The sequence below is a fragment of the Salmo salar genome, chromosome 09 (assembly GCF_965601325.2).
Source record: "Salmo salar chromosome 09, fSalSal1, whole genome shotgun sequence".
NCBI lineage: Eukaryota > Metazoa > Chordata > Actinopteri > Salmoniformes > Salmonidae > Salmo > Salmo salar.
Window position 1 is genome coordinate 8,219,923 of NC_138299.1, and position 20,313 is coordinate 8,240,235.

At 42.6% G+C, this 20,313-nt stretch overlaps 1 protein-coding gene across 3 annotated transcripts in view; it reads right to left on the bottom strand.

The window, feature by feature from the left end:
- The window catches only part of cnksr1 (connector enhancer of kinase suppressor of Ras 1), a 90,005-nt gene that overhangs the window by 54,936 nt on the left and 14,756 nt on the right, over positions 1-20,313 (bottom strand). For all 3 annotated transcript variants that reach the window (XM_014210100.3, XM_014210099.3, XM_014210098.3), the window contains exon 4: positions 19,567-19,651. In XM_014210100.3, coding sequence (XP_014065575.1) covers positions 19,567-19,651 — 85 coding nt within the window. The remainder of the gene's footprint in view (positions 1-19,566; positions 19,652-20,313) is intronic.

The following is a 20,313-nucleotide window of genomic DNA, read 5'->3' on the forward strand; positions in this document are numbered from 1 at the left end:
GAACATCTGCCTGCCCTGAAACTACTCTTAGATCAGGTGGGTATGGTGAGAGAAAGCACAAGTGTCAATCTACACTCACTTCTCAATGTCACTTCCTCTTTGTGTACTGCATGGATACACACCAGACCCAAAGCACCACAGCACCCAGCCCTGTTCAAAACAGGCTTAATATAAGGAATTTTAAATTATTTATATTTATACTTTTGATACTTAACTATATTTAAAACCAAATAATTTTAGAGACTTTTACTCAAGTAGTATTTTACTGGATGACTTTTACTTGAGTCATTGACAATTGGGTACTTTGTCCACCACTGCATGCATAGGTACATGAATATCAGTATCACTACTCATCCAAATAACTTGCATAATTGCATATGGCTCAGGTGAATCATGTGGCTCATTACACCGTGTTTGATATGGTATGTTCACCACTTGGGATGAGATCAACAGTACTACTAATAATAATAATAATAGTTTAATTCACATTGCCACTTATATGGCAGCAGGTAGCCTAGCGGCTAAGAGCATTGGGCCAGTAACCGAAAGGTCGCTGGTTCAAATCCCCGAGCCCGCAAGGTGGAGAAATCTGCTGCAGTTAACCCCCCCAACAACACTTGCTTCCCGGGCGCCAATGACATGGATGTCGATTAAGGCAGCTCCCCGCACCTCTCTGATTTAGAGGGGTTGGGTTAAATGCAGAAGACACATTTCGGTTGAATGCATTCAGTTGTGCAACTGACTAGGTATCCCATTTCTCTTCCCTAGAGAACATAATTTAATCTGTATCAGTTACAATAGAAAATATGTTTCTATCAGACCTGTCAAATACTGAGAATTTGCTTTAGCCTGCCTGCCTGTAGTGGTTGGTGTTTGCACTTTTTGGGACTTGAATGCATTGCAACAGGCAAACTCAATCAAGCACAGCTAAAGTATTTGAAATGATTCAGCCAGCAAAGAATCCCCAAACCATCACACTATCACCACCATGTTTGACCGTTTGTATAAGGTTCTTGCTGTGGAATGCAGTGTTGGGTTTTCACCAGGCATAATGGGACCCAAGTCATCCAAAAAGTTAACTCAAGTTTGCCAAAAAGCACCTTGAAGCACCTGGATGATGATCAAGACTCTTGGAAGAATGTTCTATGGACAAATGATTAAAAAAATATAACATTTGGATGACATTGGTCCTATTATGCCTGGCGAAAACCAAACACTGCATTCCACAGTAAGAACCTGTGTAAGGGGGCAATTACTTTTTCACAAAGGGGCATTGAGTGTTGGATAACTTTGTTTCTGAAATAAATTAAATAAGTATGTAATTGTTGTGTTATATGTTCCCTCAGGTTCCCTTTATCTGATATTTTTCAGGATGGAAAAATGCTTTCAATGCTAACTATTTTTCCACTCCTAAATTGTCCAGTGTTGGTGATCGCGTGCCCACTGGAGCCGCTTCTTCTTGTTTTTAGCAGATAGTAGTGGAACCCCGTGTGTCTGTTTGCTGCAATAGACCACCCGTGACAAGGACCAACGAGTTGTGCATTTCGAGATGCCATTCTGCACACCACTGTTGTACTGTGCCATTATTTGCCCACCTAGCTTGCACGATTGTTGGCATTCTCCTTCAACCTCTCATCAATGCCCACAAGACTGCCGCTGACTGGATGTTTTTTGGTTGTCGCACCATTCTCGGTAAACCCTAGACAGACTGTTGTGTGTGAAAAGCCCAGGAGGCAGGCCGTTTATGAGATACTGGAATCGGAGCGCCTGGCAATGACGATCATACCACGCTCAAAGTCGCTTAGGTCACTTGTTTGCCCATTCCAACATTCAATCAAACAGTAACTGAATGTGTCGCTGCCTGCTTTATATAACAAGCCACGGCCATGTGAGTCACTGTCTGTAAGAGATAACCATTTTCGTGAACGGGGTGGTGTACCTAATAAACTGGCCATGATGTATATTTTTTAAGAATATAATCTTTGACAGCAAAGGACAAAATGAACATTTCCAAAACAATGAATTTAGCAGTATAGATTTGGTTATTATGCTTGAGCAAAAGAACACAGCATTAGCCATGGCAAAATGCATGGAATTCCAGAAAATATGCTTTAAAACTGCACAATGTTCTCTCAACTGCATGGCAATATCTGTAGAATTGCAGGAATTTTGCTTTAGAAATGACAAAAAAAATGTCCCTGCGCTTAAAGGTAGACTCAGCGAAATTGCGTTGCTACCAGCAGCACCGCAGACATTGAAAATAGTGAGATGCAAAACTTTGCTCGAAAACAGTCGGTCTATATCGACTCTCCCATTCCTCTAAAACATTTGAGAAAAGGCTGTTGCACAGCAACTCACTGCCTTCCTGAAGACAAACAATGTATACGAAACACTTCAGTCTGGTTTTAGACCCCATCATAACACTGAGACTGCACGTATGAAGGTGGTAAATTACCGTTTAATGGCGTCAGACCAAGGCTCTGCATCTGTCCTCGTGCTCCTAGACCTTAGTGCTGCTTTTGACGCCATCGATCACTACATTCTTTTGGAGAGATTGGATACCCAAATTGGTCTACACGGACAAGTTCTTGCCTGGTTTAGATCTTATCTGTCGGAAAGATATCAGTTTGTCTCTGTGGATGGTTTGTCCTCTGACAAATGTTCCTCAAGGTTCTGTTTTAGGACCACAATTATTTTCACTATATATTTTACCTCTTGGTGATGTCATTCAGAAACATAATGTTAACTTTCACTGCTATGCGGATGATACACAGCTGTACATTTCGATGAAACATGGTGAAACACCAAAATTGCCATCCCTGGAAGTCTGCGTTTCAGACATAAGGAAGAGGATGGCGTACATTTACTTTTAAAAACTCTGACAAAACAGAGATGCTAGCTTAGCTCTAGGTCCCAAGAAACAAAGATCTTCTGTTGGATCTGACAATTAATCTTGATGGTTGTACAGTTGTCTAAAATAAAACTGAAGGACCTCAGTGTTACTCTGGAACCTGATCTCTCTTTTAACCAACATATCAAGACTATTTCAAGGACAGCTTTTTTCTATCTACGTAACATTGCAAAAATGATGCAGAAAAGTTAATCCATGCTTTCGTCACTTCTAGATTAGACTACTGCAATGCTCTACTTTCCGGCTACCCGGATAAAGCACTAAATATACTTCAGTTAGTGCTAAAAACGACTGCTAGAATCTTGACTAGAACCCCAAAATTTGATCATATTACTCCAGTGCTAGCCTCTACACTGGCTTCCTGTTAAGGCTAGGGCTAATTTCAAGGTTTTACTGCTAACCTACAAAGCATTACATGGGCTTACTCCTACCCATCTCTTGATTTGGTCCTGCCGTACATACCTACACGTACGCTACAATCGTCTGCCTATCCATGTGAGAGACGCAGACTTGGTCTTGACCTTTAAGTCTTTATTGAAGACTCATCTCTTCAGTAGGTCCTATGATTGAGTGTAGTCTGGCCCAGGGGTGTGAAGGTGAACGAAAAGGCACTGGAGCGACGAACCGCCCTTGCTGTCTCTGCCTGGCCGGTTCCCCTCTCTCCACTGAGATTCTCTGCCTCTAACCCTATTATGGGGGCTGAGTCACTGGCTTACTGGTGCTCTTCCATGCTGTCCCTAGGAGGTGTGCGTCACATGAGTGGGTTGAGTCACTGACAAGATCTTCCTGTCCGGGTTGGCGCCCCTCTCGGGTTCGTGCCGTGGGGGAGATCTTCGTTATATTCAGCCTTGTAAGTTGGTGGTTTGAAGATATCCCTGTGGGGGCTGTGCTTCGGCAAAGTGGGTGGGGTTATATCCTGCCTGGTTGGCCCTGTTCGGGGGTGTTGTCTCCCAACCCCTCCTGTCTCTGCCTCCAGTATTTATACTGCAATAGTTTGTGTCAGGGGGGCTAGGGTCAGTTTGTTATATCTGGAGTATTTCTCCTGTCTTATCAGGTGTCCTGGGTGAATTTAAGTATTCTACCTCTCTCCCTCTCCTCCCGGAGGACCTGGAACCTTGCCTCAGGACTACCTGGCCTGATGACTCCTTGCTGTCCCCAGTCCACCTGGTCGTGCTGCTACTCCAGTTTCAACTGTTCAGCCTGCGGCTATGGAACCCTGACCTGTTCACCGGACGTGCTACCTTGTCCCGGACCTGCTGTTTCCGACTCTCTCTACCGCACCTGCTGTCTCTAACTTTGAATGCTCGGCTATGAAAACCCAACTGACATTTACTCCTGAGGTGCTGACCTGTTGCACCCTTTAGAACCACTGATTATTTGACCCTGCTGGTCTTCTATGAACGTTTGAACATCTTGGCCACGTACTATTATAATCTCAACCCTTTTTATTTTATTTTTTTATCTCAAATCTTTTCCAGAGCCACCATGCTTCTACATCTGCATTGCTTGCTGTTTGTGGTTTTAGGCTGGGTTTCTGTATCGCACTTTGTGACATCAGCTTATGTAAAAAATGACTTTATAAATACATTTGATTGATTGATTGATTGACTGAGAAATTGGCTTAAATGCCGAACTTCCCTACACAGCTAAAATGGGGGCCTCTAAAATTCAGCAGGGCCAATGAGCTGACCGCGTCCCCTGCCACGTTCACCACCTACAGTGCCTTCAGAAAGTATTCACATCCCTTGACTTTTTCCACATTTTGTTGTTACAGACTGAATTTAAAATAGATTAAAATTGTGATTTTTTTTGTCACTGGCTTACACACAATACCCCATAATGTCAAACTGGAATGATGTTTTTCAATTCTTTTTTTAATTAATACAAAATAAAAAGCTGAAATGTCTTGAGTCAAAAAGTATTCAATCACTTCGTTGTGGCAACTAAGTTCAGAAGTAAAAATGTGCTTAACAAGTCACATAACATAATAAGTTGCATGGACGCAATCTGTGTGCAATCAATGTGTTTAACATGATTTTTGAATGACTACCTCATCTCTGTATCCCACACATACAATTATCTGTAAGGTCCCTCAGTCGAGCAGTGAATTTCAAACAGGAAGGTTTTCCAATGCAACACAAAGAAGAGTACCTATTGGTAGCAGACATTGAATATCCCTTTGAGCATGGTGAAGTTATTAATTACACTTCGGATGTTGTATCAATACACCCAGTCACTACAAAGATACAGGCGTCCTTCCTAACTCAGTTCCTGGGGATGAAGGATTTAAAACTGACTTTAAAACTGTTAGAGTTTAATGGCTGTGACAGGAGAAAACTGAGGATGGATCAACAACATCGTAGTTACTCCACAATACTAACCGAATTGACAGAGTGAAAAGAAGGAAGCCTGTACATAAATCAAAATATTCCAATAGCATCCTATTTGCATTAAGGCACTATAGTAATACTGCAAAAAAAGTGGCAAAGCAATTCACTTTTTGTCGTGAATACAAAGTGTTGTGTTTGGGGCAAATCCAATACAACACATTACTGAATACCACTCTCCATATTTTCAAGCATTGTGGTGGCTGCATAATGTTATGGGTATGCTTGTAATCGTTAAGGACTGGTGATTTTTGCAGGATAGAAAAATGAAAAGGAATGGAGCTATGCACAGGCGAAATCCTAGAGGAAAACCTAGTTAAGTCTGTTTTCCACCAGACACTGGGAGATTAATTCACCTTTCAGCAGGACAATAACCTAAAACAGAGTTGCTTACCAAGAAAACAGTAAATGTTCCTGAGTAACCCAAGTTACAGTTTTGACTTAAATCTGTACTGAACAAAAATATAAAACGCAACATGTAAAGTGTTGGCCCCGTTTTCCATGAGCTGAAACAAAAGATCCCAGAAATGTTGCATACGCACAAAAAGCTTATTCCTCTGAAATGTTGTGCACAAATTTGCTTACATCCCTGTTAGTGAGCATTTCTCCATTGCCAAGATAATCCATCCACCTGACAGGTGTGGCATATCAAGAAGCTGATTAAACAGCATGATCATTACACAGGTGCACCTTGTGCTGGGGACAATAAAAGGCCACTGTAAAATGGGCAGTTTTGTCACACAACACAATGCCACAGATGTCTCAAGTTTTGAGGGAGCGTGCAATTGGCAGGCGGAGTGCAGCAATGTCCAACAGAGCTGTTGCCAGATCATTTAATGTTCATTTCTCGACCATAAGCTGCCTCCAACGTCGTTTTAGAGAATGTGGCAGTACATCCAACCGGCCTCACAACCGCTGACCATGTGTAACCACGCCAACCCAGGACATCCACATCCTAATTTATTTATTTCAAGTGACTAATTTCCTTCTATGAACTGTAACTCAGTTAAATCTTTAGAATTTTTGCATGTTCTGTTTATATTTTTGTTCAGTATACATACAAATCTATGGCAAGACCTGAAAACGGTTGTCTAGCAATGATCAACAACCAATTTGATAAAGCTTGAAGGATTTTGAAAATAATAAAATGGGCAAATGTTGCACAATACAGGTGTAGAAAGCGCTTAGAGACTTACCCAGAAAGACTCACAGCTGTAATCACTGCCAATGTTGCTTCTACAAAGTATTGACCCAGGGGTGTGAATACTCACAGTACCAGTCAAAAGTTTGGACACACCTACTCATTCAGGGGTTTTTCTTTATTTTTACTATTTTCTACATTGTAGAATAATAGTGGAGACATCAAACCTATGAAATAACACATATGGAATAATGTAGTAACCACAAAAGTGTTAAACAAATCTAAATATATTTTATATTTCAGATTCTTCAAAGTAGCCACCCGTTGCCTTGATAACAGCTTTGCACACAAATAGTACAAATAAAATAAAAAAAATTGAATCAGTAGGTGTCAAACTTTTGACTGGTACTGTATGAGATTATTCCATTTCATTTTCAACAAATTTGAAAACATAAAAAAAAGGGTGTGTAGATGGGTAAGACATTTATTTTTTAAATAAATGTTGAATTCAAGCTGTAACACAACAAACGTGGAATAAGTCAAGGGATATGAATACTTTCTGAAGGCACTGTAAGCCCCTTCTTGATCCAGAAAAAAAAAAAAAAGGTATTTGAACCCAGGTCTGTTTTCTATGTACCTCTGTTCACTTTGTCACTGTGCCTCTTCGTGTGTATTTTTGCTCTTGACCTTAAATTAGACAGAACGTGTTCCCCGTTAGCAAGGCAGACAGGAACAATCTATTAAAAGACAGAGGGACATACCTAGGGTGGATCTCATTACACTTCAACACACTAACACCAAACAACTCAGACCTGGGTTCAACAACTATTTGAAATATTTCCAATATATTTAGCATTTGCTTCAGCCTGTCTAAAGTACCAGATGGGTAGGGTTTGCTTTTTTGCGACTATTATATTACTTCCATTGCGCCAGGCAAGCTCAATCAAGCCCAGCTTATGCATTTGAAATGATTTCAAACAGTATTTGAACCCAGGTCTGCACTGAACCAACCCATGTGAAATATTAGGAGCATATATCTCTTTAAATGATGGTGAAGGGACTACAAAAAGCAAGAGTTAATTTTCTCCTTGCTCTATATTTGATCATTACATTCGACATTTCCTAACTCAATTACTCCAAATACTAAATACAATAAAAACTTCACCTTAATGAACTACAAATGTTAACTTGTGATGTAAGGCAAAGGCTCTAGAAAGCTTTGCATTATCGAGAAACAATTCATATTTTAAATTCAAATGTCTCATTTCCCTTCATTGTATACTGTAGCATGAGTGATCAAAGTGAGGAGTCGTCGTTGACACTGGTGTCGGTTTAAAATCCTTAGGAGTCTATTGACTCATGTGCGTCACTCTAAGTAACTTAATAAAAAAATTCCCACAAAAATCCGTCAGTTTAAGGTAGAGATACACTATATATATACACAAAGATATGTGGACGCTTCAAATTAGTGGATTCGGATATTTCAGCCACACCCGTTGCTGACAGGAATATAAAATCAAGCACAGAGCCATGGAATCTCCATAGACAAACACTGGCAGTAGAATGGCCTTACTGAAGAGCTCAGTGACTTTCAAAAAGTGGCACCGTCATATGATGCAACCTTTCAAACATGTCATTTAATTAAATGTTTGCCCTGCTAGAGCTGCTCCAGTCAACTGTAAGTTGCTGATATTGTGAAGTGGAAACATCTAGGAGCAACAACGGCTCAGCCGCGAAGTGGTAAGTCACACAAGCTCACAGAACTGGACTGCCAAGCGTTGAAGCGCGCTTAGCACACTCTTGGCATTCTCTCCACCAGCTTCACCTGGAATGCTTCCAACAAGTTTGAAGGAGTTCCCACATATGCTGAGCACTTGTTGGCTGCTTTTCCTTCACTCCGCAGTCCAACTCATCCCAAACCATCTCAACTGGGTTGAGGTCAGGTGATTGTGGAGGCCAGGTCTTAAAGGTTTTTTAAATAAATAAAATCTTAACTAGGCAAGTCAGTTAAGAACAAATTCTTATTTACAATGACGGCCTAGGAACAGTGGGTTAACTGCCTTGTTCAGGGGTAGAACAACAGATTTTTTTTACCTTGTCAGCTCGGGGATTCGATCTAGCAACCTTTCAGTTACTGGCCCAACGCTCTAACCACTAGGCTACCTGCTGCCCCAAAATGCTGCCCCAAAATTTGTCACATACACATGGTTAGCAGATGTTAATGCGAGTGTAGCGAAATGCTTGTGCTTCTAGTTCCAACAATGCAGTAATATCCAACGAGTAATCTAACCTAACAATTTCACAACAATTACCTTATAAACACACAAGTGTAAAGGAATGAATAAGAATATGTACATAAAAAAAATATATGAATGAGTGATGGTATAGAACGGCATAGGCAAGATGCAGTGGATGGTATAGAGTACAGTATATACATATGAGATGAGTAATGTAGGATATGTAAACATTATATGAAGTGGCATTGTTTAAAGTGGCTAGTGATACATTACATCAAGATGGCAAGATGCAGTAGATGGTATAGAGTACAGTACATACATATGAGATGAGTAATGTAGGGTATGTAAACATTATATGAAGTGGCATTGTTTAAAGTGGCTAGTGATACATTTATTACATCAATTTTTCCATTATTAAAGTGGCTGGAGTTGAGTCAGTATGTTGGCAGCAGCCACTCAATGTTAGTGATGGCTGTTTAACAGTCTGATGGCCTTAAGATTGAAAAACAGCTTCTGTCTCTCAGTCCCTGCTTTGATGCACCTGTACTGACCTCGCCTTCTGGATGATAGAGGGGTGAACAGGCAGTGGCTCGGGTGGTTGTTGTCCTTGATGATCTTTTTGGCCTTTCTGTGACATCGGGTGGTGTAGGTGTCCTGGAGGGCAGGTAGTTTGCCCCCGGTGATGCGTCGTGCAGACCTCACTACCCTCTGGAGAGCCTTACGGTTATGGGCGGAGCAGTTGCCGTACCAGGCGGTGATACAGCCCGACAGGATGCTCTCGATTGTGCATCTGTAAAAGTTTGAATGTTTTTGGTGACAAGCCGAATTTCTTCAGCCTCCTGAGGTTGAAGAGGCGCTGCTGCGCCTTCTTCACCACGCTGTCTGTGTGGTTGGACCATTTCAGTTTGTCCGTGATGTGTACGCCAAGGAACTTAAAACGTTCTACCCTCTCCACTACTGTCCTGTCGATGTGGATAGGGGAGTGCTCCCTCTGCTGTTTCCTGAAGTCCACGATCATCTCCTTTGTTTTGTTGACGTTGAGTGTGAGGTTATTTTCCTGACACCACACTCCGAGGGCCCTCACCTCCTCCCTGTGGGCCGTCTCGTCATTGTTGGTAATCAAGCCTACACAATTATTAGGAAAATTGTATTCCTCGGGATTCATTTTATTGTTGAACAAACACAATGCTCTCAGTCAATCCAAAATGTTATTGAACCTCAAACCTGAATGTTTAACAAAGGAAAAGTGAGTTTTGTCTTTCTCAGGGAAATATTTAAGTGTGCACAATTATTAGGCAACTATTAGTGTGCACAATTATTAGGCAACTAAATTACAAAAATAATTTCTCTCAACTCACTTGTTTATTCTCAATTTTTAGAGTAAGTGTAACAGACAAGTAACACAAAATGACAATTATATAACATTTTTGGCCTTTCAAAAATATTCAGTGACCAATATAGCCACCCTTATTTTCAATAACTGCCATGAGCCTTCCATCCATGGAGTCTGTCAGTTTCTCGATCTGTTCACGATCAATTTTCGCTGAAGCAGCAACCACAGCCTCCCAAATGCTGTTCAAAAAGGTGTATTGTCTTCCATCACTGTAAATCTCACGTTTGAGAAGGGCCCACAAGTTCTCAATATGATTTAAGTCAGGTGAGGAAGGGGGCCAGGTCATTATTCAGGCATCTTTGAGACCCTTGCTGGCTAGCCAAGCAGTGGAGTACTTGGATGCATGTGATGGAGCATTGTCCTGCATAAAGATCATGGCCTTCTAGAATGCTGAGGACTTCTTCCTGTACCACTGTTTGACGAAAGAATCTTCCAGAAACTGGCAGTAGGTTTGGGAGTTGAGTTTCAGTCCATCTTCAACCCAAAAAGGTCCAACTACCTCATCCTCAATGATAGCAGCCCATACCAGCACCCCTCCTTCACCTTGCTGGCACCTGACTCAAAGTGGTGCCCTGTGTCCATTACTGATCCAGCCACGGGTCCATCCATTTGGTACATCAAGAGTCACTTTCATTTAATCTGTCCATAAAACCTTTGAAAAATCTGTCTTCAGGTATTTCTTTGCCCAATCTTGACGCTTTAACTTGTGAATCTTATTCAGTGGTGGTCTTGTTTCAGTCTTCTTGACCTTGACCATGTCTCTGAGCACTTGACACTTTGTACTTCTGAACACTCCAGGTAGGTTGCAGTTCTGGAATACGGTGAACTGGAGGATAATGGATTCCTGGTAGTTTGACGTTTAATTCTTCTCAAGTCTTTTGCAGTTAATTTGCGCCTTTTCTTCCCCATGCGTTTTTTGAGCCCCAGTTGACTATTCGCAACAAAACGTTTGAATGTCCGGTGGTCACACCTCAATAGTTTAGCCATTTAAAGAGTGTCGAATCCGTCTGAAAGGCATTTTACATTTTTGGCTTTTCAGTGTCAGTTAAATTTATTTTATTTTTGGGCCCATTTTACCTGAGGTAATGAGGCTGCCTAATAATTATGCACACCTTGATATAAGGTGTTATTCACTTTCGCCACACCCTCCCTCATTACACAAATACATATCACCTGAAAATGAGTAAATCCAATAAGCATTCAAGTTTATATGGTTTGGAGTTCGAAAATGTGAATAGAAACAATAAGATCAGAATACTCACTTGCCTAATAATTGTGCACGCAGTGTAGTGTCATCTGCAAACTTGATGATTGAGTTGGAGGAGTGCATGGCCACACAGTCGTGGGTGAACAGGGAGTACAGGAGAGGGCTGAGAACGCACCCTTGTGGGGCCCCAGTGTTGAGGATCAGCAGGGTGGAGATGTTACCTACCCTCACCACCTGGGGGCGGCCCATCAGGAAGTCCAGGACCCAGTTGCACAGGGCGGGGTCGAGACCCAGGGTCTTGAGCTTGATGACGAGTTGAGAGGGTACTATGGTGTTAAATGCTGAGCTGTAGTCGATGAACAGCATTCTCACATAGGTATTCCTCTTGTCCAGATGGGTTAGGACAGTGTGCAGTGTGATTGCGTCGTCTGTGGACCTATTGGGGCAGTAAGCAAATTGGAGTGGGTCTAGGGTGTCAGGTAGGGTGGAGGTGATATGGTCCTTGACTAGTCTCTCAAAGCACTTTGTGATGACGGAAGTGAGTGCTACGGGGCGGTAGTCATTTAGCTCAGTTACCTTAGCTTTCTTGGGAACAAGAACAATGGTGGCCCTCTTGAAGCATGTGGGGACAGCAGACTGGGATAAGGATTGATTGAAAATGTCAGTAAACACACCAGCCAGCTGGTCAGCACATGCTCTGAGGACGCGGCTGGGGATGCCGTCTGGGCCTGCAGCCTTGCGAGGGTTGACACGTTTAAATGTTTTGCTCACGTCGGCTGCAGTGAAGGAGAGCCCGCAGGTTTTGGTAGCGGGCCGTGTCAGTGGCACTGTATTGTCCTCAAAGCGAGCAAAGAAGTTGTTTAGTCTGTCTGGGAGCAAGACATCCTGGTCCGCGACGAGACTGGTTTTCCTTTTATAGTCCGTGATTGACTGTAAACCCTGCCACATACCTCTCGTGTCTGAGCTGTTGAATTGCGACTCTACTTTGTCTCTATACTGACGCTTAGCTTGTTTGATTGCCTTGCGGAGGGAATAGCTACACTATTTGTATTCGGTCATGTTTCTGGTCACCTTGCCCTGATTAAAAGCAGTGGTTCGCGCTTTCAGTTTTGCGCGAATGCTGCCATCAATCCATGGTTTCTGGTTTGGGAATGTTTTAATAGACGCTGTGGGTACGACATCACCGATGCACTTGCTAATAAACCCACTCAGCGTATTCGTCAATGTTGTTGTTCACCGCAATGCGGAACATATCCCAGTCCTCGTGATCGAAGCAATCTTGAAGCGTGGAATCCGATTGGTCGGACCAGCGTTGAACAGACCTGAGCGCGGGAGCTTCCTCATAGCGCTTGAAGGTTTTTGCGACTGCTCTTGAAGAAACTTTCAAAGTTCTATACATTTTCCGTATTGACTGACCTGCATGTCTTAAAGTAATGATGGACTGTCATTTCCCTTTGCTTATTTGAGCTGTTCTTGCCATAATATGGACTTGGTCTTTTGCCAAATAGGGCTATCTTCTGTATACCACCCCTACCTTGACACAACAACTGATTGGCTCAAACACATTAAGAAGGGAAGAAATTCCACAAGGCACACCTGTTAATTGAAATGCTTTCCAGGTGACTACCTCATGAAGCTGATTGAGAGAATGCCAAGAGTGTGCAAAGCAGTCATCAAGGCAAAGGGTGGCTACTTTCAAGAACCTCAAATATAAAATACATTTTGATTTGTTTAACACTTTCTTGGTTACTACATGATTCCATATATGTTATTTCATAGTTTTGATGTCTTCACTATTACTCTACAATGTAAAACATTTTAGAAAATAAAGAAAAAACCTTGAATGAGTAGGTGTGTCCAAACTTTTGACTGGTACTGTACATATGAGATGAGTAAAGCAGCATGTAAACATTATTAGAGTGACTAGTGTTCCATTATTAAAGTGGACAGTGATTCCATGTCTATGTATATAGGGCAGCAGCCTCTAAGTTGCAGGGTTGAGTAGCCGGCTAGTGATGGCAATTTAACAGTCTGATGGCCTTGAGAAAAACAGCTTCTTTCAGTCTCTCAGTCCCAGCTTTGAAGCACCTATACTGACCTCGCCTTCGAGGTGATAGTGGGGTGAACAGGCCGTGGCTCGGGTGGTTGATGTCCTTGATGATCTTTTTGGCCTTCCTGTGACATTAGGTACTGTAGGTGTCCTGGAGGGCAGGCAGTGTGCCCCCGGTGATACGTTGGGCAGACCGTACCACCCTATGGAGAGCCCTGCGGTTGCGGGCAGATCAGTTTCCATACCAGGCGGTGATACAGCCCAACAGGATGCTCTCAATTGTGCATCTGTAAAGGTTTAAGGGTCTTAGGGGCCAAGCGGAATTTCTTCAGCCGCCTGGGGTTGAAGAGGTGTGGGTGGACCATTTCAGATCGTCAGTGATGTGTACGCTGAGGAACTTGAAGCTTTCCACCTTCTCTACTGCTGTCCCGTCAATGTGGATAGAGGCATGCTCCCTCTGCTGTTTCCTGAAGTCCACAATCAGCTCCTTTGTTATGTTGACATTGAGGGAGTGGTTATTTTCCTGGCACCATTCCGCCAGGGCCCTCACCTCTTCCCTGTAGGCTGTCTCGTCGTTGTTGGTAATCAAGCCTACTACTGTTGTGTCATCTGCAAACTTGGTGATTGAGTTGGAGGCGTGCGTGGACACACAGTCATGGTGAACAGGGAGTACAGGAGGGGGCTGAGCATGCACTCTTGTGGGACCCTGTGTTGAGGATCAGCGAAGTGGTGTTGTTTCCTACCTTTACCAACTGGGGGGCAGAGGAAGTCAGACCCAGAGCTCAATGATGAGCTTGGAGGGTGGTGTTATACTGAATGAACAGCATTCTGACGTAGTTATTCCTCTTGTCCAGATGGGATAGGGCAGTGTGCAGTGTTATGGCAATTGCATTGTCTGTGGACCTATTGGGGCGGTAAGCAAATTGAAGTGGGTCTAGGGTGACAGGTAAGGCGGAGGTGATATGATCCTTGACTAGCTTCTCAAAGCACTTCATGATGACAGAAGAGAGTGCTTCGGGGTGATAGTAATTTAGTTTAATTCCTTTTGCCTTCTTTTGTACAGGAACAATGGTGGCCATCTTGAAGCATGTGGGGACAGCAGACTGGGATAGGAGAGATTGAATATGTCCGTAAACACACCAGCCAGCTGGTCTGCGCATGCTTCTGAGGACGCGGCTAGGGATGCCGTCTGGGCCGGCAGCCTTGCGAGGGTTAACATGTTTAAATGTCTTACTCACGGAGGCCACGGATGAGAGCCCACAGTCCTGTTCGATCGGGTTCAAGTCTGCGCTCTGGCTGGGCCCTTCAAGGACATTCAGAGACTTGTCCCGAAGCAAATCCGGAGTTGTCTTGGCTGTATGCTTGTCTTGACTAGTCTCCCAGTCCCTGCCGCTGAACAACATTCCCACAGCATGATGTTGCCACCACCATGCTTCACTGTAGGGATGGTGCCTGGTTTCCTCCAGACGAGACGCTTGGCATTCAGGCCGAAGAGTTCAATCTTGGTTTCATCAGACGAGAGAATCTTGTTTCTCATGGTCTGAGATTCTTTTAGGTGCCTTTTGGAAAACTCCAAGCGGGCTGTCATGTGCTTTTTACTGATCCGTAGCTTCCGTCTGGCCACTCTACCATAAAGGCCTGATTGGTGGAGGGGTGGAGTGCTGCAGAGATGATTGTCCTATCTCCACAGAGGAACTCTAGTCACCTCCCTGACCAAGGCCCTTCTCCCCCGATTGCCAGGCAGCCAGCTCTAGGAAGAGTCTTGGTGGTTACAAACTTCTTCCATTTAAGAATGATGGAGGCCACTATGTTCTTGGGGACCTTCAATGCTGCAGACATTTTTTGGTACTCTTCCCCAGATCTGGGCCACAATCCTGTCTCAGCACTCTACAGACAATTCCTTTGACCTCATGGCTTGGTTTTTGCTCTGACATGCACTGTCAACTGTGGGACCTTATATAGACAGGTGTGTGCCTTTCCAAATCATGTCCAATCAATTGAATTTACCACAGGTGGACTACAATCAAGTTGTAGAAACAAAGGATGATCAATGGAAACAGGATGGACTTGAGCTCAATTTCAAGGGTCTGAATAATTATGTAATTAAGGTATCCGTTTAAAATTTCTAGAAACCTGTTTTCACTGTCATTTTGAGGTATTGCGTGTAGATTGATTTAAAAATAAATATATAATCAATTTTAGAATAAGGCTGTAACGTAACAAAATGTGGAGGAAGTCATGGGGTCTGAATACTTTCCGAATGCACTGTAGTATGTCAACCAGACCACTAACCAGACCTCCCTGATGTAGAATGCAGAAGACACATTTCAGTTGAATGCAGTTGTGCAACTGACTAGGTATCCCCCTTTCCCCGTAGTAAGAAGCTCCAAGCTGCATAACATCTTAGAGAAGCCATACTCAATGTTCTAAACTACAGTAGCCAATATACTGTCAAGCTTCTGTATTACTACTATCAGGCCATTGGAAACGTATCAGATGTAAACACTAACAGCTTTGCATTATGTTAGCCATCTCCTTCTCACATACCTCAATACGACTCCTTCAAGCAACTCTCCACGTTTAAATTAGCTGAATTGAGAATTTCTGTTCTCTTTCTCCCCCCCCCAAACACATACACGCACACTCTCTCTGTCCAGTATGTACCTCTCTCTGTAGTGGACTTTGTTGCTGTTGCTCTAACCAGTTCCAGTTCGATCTTGTCCTGTACTCTCCAGTCCTACAGAGTTAGAGTACCGAGTGAGCCGATCCACTACATTCCTACAGAGCCACTAGTCAGTGGAGCACTATAGGATCACAGCAGCTTATTCCTGGCCCAACAAAATCCTTCAGGGCACCAAAGAAAATAAATCCTGTGAGTGGGGAGGGAGGGAGGCGGGCGGACACGCACTTAGAGAGAGCGGTAGAGAGAGAGAGAGAGCGTGCGCACACACGAGCACAAACATAAAACACACACACACACACAAAGAGACATGAATGCACCACACATGCATCCACCTCATGCACGCACTGTTTTCATACAGGAAATGAAAGAGAGTCCTTTATTTTCTGAGGACCCTGAGAGACATGGTTTGCCTCCCAAATGGCACCCCTATTCCCTACATAGCAAGGAAACAAGGATGGCCCATTGGGCTCTGGTCAAAAGTAGTGCACTATATAGGAATTGGGTGTCTTTTGGGATGACACGTGATCTGTCTGGCCCTTGTTCTTGTTACAGGTTAACCAATTCTCTAGAAACAAGAAACGTAATAATCATTGAAAGCATCAGTCTCTGAAACAAGGTCACATGAGATTTGACGTGTGTTGTTTGGCGTGTGTTGCCAAGGGCTAACTTGTTGTACGCAGAGGAGGGGGATGGGGTGTGTGTGAGCGTGTGCGTGTATTCTGCTGACCTTACTAGAGCTATCAACTTGATAAATGATGCTTTGAGAGATGGGCAGAGAGGACCAACCCACCTGTCTGGATGTCCTAAGTTATTTTTATTGAGTGTAATAGAAATTCTTATAAACTTCAGACATATACTGTACGCTTCAAAAGAAATAAAAATGACAAAACCGCTGTACAAAACTGCTATGAAGGACATCACTCCATCCTTTGTGTCTTAGCTACCTTGCCTTGAGACTCAAGTGATTGTACTTACAAATCTGCCTTCTGCAAGCACCTGAGTCTTGGATCGTGTCCCCTAATATCCAGCAGCTCTCAATGACACACATAGGCCTCTATCATAAGTAGGAATATGACTATAGGTCCTCTGTAGCTCAGTTGGTAGAGTATGGCTCTTGCAACACCAGCATAGTAGGTTTGATTCCCGGTACCTAGAATGTATGCACACGTGTACAGTAAGTCGCTTTGGATATAAGTGTTTGCTAAATGGCCTAAATATTTATTATTGGGGGAGAGTGGGTAAGTTGAGCGATTATTTTTTTTTTTTTTTACATTTAGCATCACTCCATCAAGGGAAATATAGTATTCTTTCTAACAATGTCTACATATATTTGAGCAGGTTGTGCATCCCTGGAAATAATCAAAATTCATGTAAACATTTTTAAAACATTGCTTTCATTGGACAAGCTGTCTCTTGGCACAACTTACCACGGGTATGGGGTAATTAGAGCCGTGGGACAGGGTAAGTTAAGCTGCCTACACATTTCTGTACTGAATGAAATATTCCCAGTAACTTTTAAACCATGTCTATGTCTAATAAACCATCTTTATTTCCACAAACACAATTCAACACAAATCACTTGTTTGTCTTTGAATCATTTTAAGCATCTTTTAACACAGGCTTAACACCTAACCAACACTTTGTACTTTTAAAATTAAATTATGCATTTTGTGTATGGTTTCCTAGAAACAGGGATGGCTCAATTTACCCGTAAGCATACAACACAAGCAGGCAGTGGTTGCTCACCGGGTCCAAAAACAGGAACCAACCAAACAATGACCAGTAACTTCAGCGTAGAACAATCCACCGTCAAAACAATCTGGCGTAATGACAAAGTTTCATTTACTAATTACTTTAAGTCTCATGTTTGGACAGACTTCACACAAAAACAACAACCCAGAATTTGGCTGGACAAAATACCCTTAGAAAGCATCAACATCCCTCAAGGGCCTTCATTGTTCTAATGCAGACCCCATCACACACTGACTTCCCACCTTCCTTCCCTTCTAAGGGGTAGTGGGTTCTTACCATAGAAATAGTGTGAGAAGACTGTAGATTATATTTCTATGCTGCTTACTCAGAGAAAGTCAGTCATATTCATGAATTGGCTTCAACAATGTGCTATTATTACCATTGGAGCACAGTGAATGTACTGAACGAGTGTGCACACTGCAAAGCTTTTGAGTCTGTTTTAAAGAGCTTTGCATTGATTTGTGAAGAAGAGGTAGTCTATTATCATGTCTCTTATGTTTTATGCGAACAACTAAAAAAAAAAGAGGACCACAAAAAAGCAAGAGAGCAAAACAAAAAGCAAAAGCAATTTTCTACAAGAAAATCAACTTAAAATTATGGAAGACTATGTCTAAATTGACACAAACTGTGCGCACCACAAACAAGCAGACAAACCAGTTAGCTACTGCAACGCAATAAAGAAAGAAGCAAATCAGCTAGAGGTGTAATTACCTACTTTGGCTGGAGACAATCCAGAGTTGCAAATAGGGCTGAAACTAAGAGCACTAAATATAATACCCTGGGTCCTCTTTCTCGCCCTCTGTCTGTCTATCTGTGTCTCACGACTGCACTGCAGGTCACAGCAGGTGAACTACAAGTTGAGTTTCAGTAAACCCTTCGATCAGCTCTCTCTCCTCCGTCCCCGCTCTCACTCCCTCCCCCGTTAGCTAACTCTCTCTCTTCCCCCAGGCACTATCTACGAAAAAATCCAGGGCTGTCTTTCTCACGAGTCACAAGGAACCAGTTTAACCCTCCATTAAAAACAACATTAAATACACATTCATCCATCTTCCCCATTCTTACAACATTTCCCCATCACAAAAACACAGAATATCAACAACAACAAAAAACTCCTTCGGCAGTCAACCTGTGCTTCTTCAAGGTGCCTAAACCTAAACTATTCAAAGTATGCTGGAGATAAAGAATGCATGCATGGTCGGTGCTTATACAAGCATTTCACAATAGCAGAGGAGTGAGATTACTGTTGCTGTGCTAGGTGGCTGATTAAACTAGCAAACCAAACAAACACAGTGGTGGTTCCTCTTTGGAAGTTGGCTGCTTGCTTTTTAAAATCACAAGCAGCTGGCCTGCCTCGTGTACATTTCCTCTAAAAACTACATTTGTCTGGTATGTATTGTTTGGTCAAACTAGAATATTTAATTCACGTCGCACTTCACTTTCAATGTGTAATTTTTCAAAATGTTGTTTATAAGGCCTAGAGTTTTTCCTGGTTAGGTTACTCCTACCTATTAGATAAACGACATTAATCAAATTGGTATAAAAACGGTGAGTGCCTACACTAAGAAAACATGAACAGCCATGCTTGAAAGACTGCTAAATAGCTAGTTAAATAGTTAACTAAATAGCTACCTGGACTATCTGCACGGACGCTTTTGGCACTGACTTTTTTGTCTCATCACATGTGCGGCTGCTACAGTTTAATATCTGTAGCAAAATGAAAACAAGTATTTCTTATTTCATAAAAACAAGTGTTTCTCCTGGTTTCTGTCTGTTTTGTTTGATGCCTATTGGAGCGGTAGACGTACCTTGTGTACTGTGGTCCCCAGCTCTTTACAGTGGGTGATGATGTTCCTACTGGTCGTGTAAGCACTCAGCTGGGCAAACTGGTACCTGGACACAGACAGTGAGCACAAGACGATGAAGACATGTCTCTTTAATGTCTTTTCAACCAAAGATACGTATTTTCAACATAGGGTGGACAAATGAATGGAGAAAGGGATAAATGAATGAATCTGGAAATCAAAGAAATGGCTCAACTGAATGATGCATTCATGAGGGAGGATAAGCAAATCAGGTACAGTATAATGATAGGGTTGGAACACAAACCATGGGAAATATCATAGCTACATAACTTTAGGATAGAGGTGGTACAGTGAAAGGAAAGGAGACAGAGAGAGAGAGAGAGAGGAGCTTGCAAAGTAAGAGATTAATATCAGCATTCCAAAGACCTCCATTGAGTACCCAACAAGGCACGACAAATACGCTGAGCACTTCCACTATGTGTACACCCAAAGCAAGAAGGCACAACAACAACTTTAGCCATCCCAAGAAGTAGGATAACTGTCAACATATCATAATCTCGCGGCCTCTAAAGGCTGTCCAATCACCTTACCCAAAAGGGAGAACCACTGTGCTGTCACCCTAGTAATGGCTGTTACCCAACCCATGTCCATCCAAAATCGAAGTCACACTAGAAACGTAGTAGGCAACATGTTGTGCTTCTATGCAAATGTAATACCTTATATGATGGTATAGCATCATAGTGATTGGTT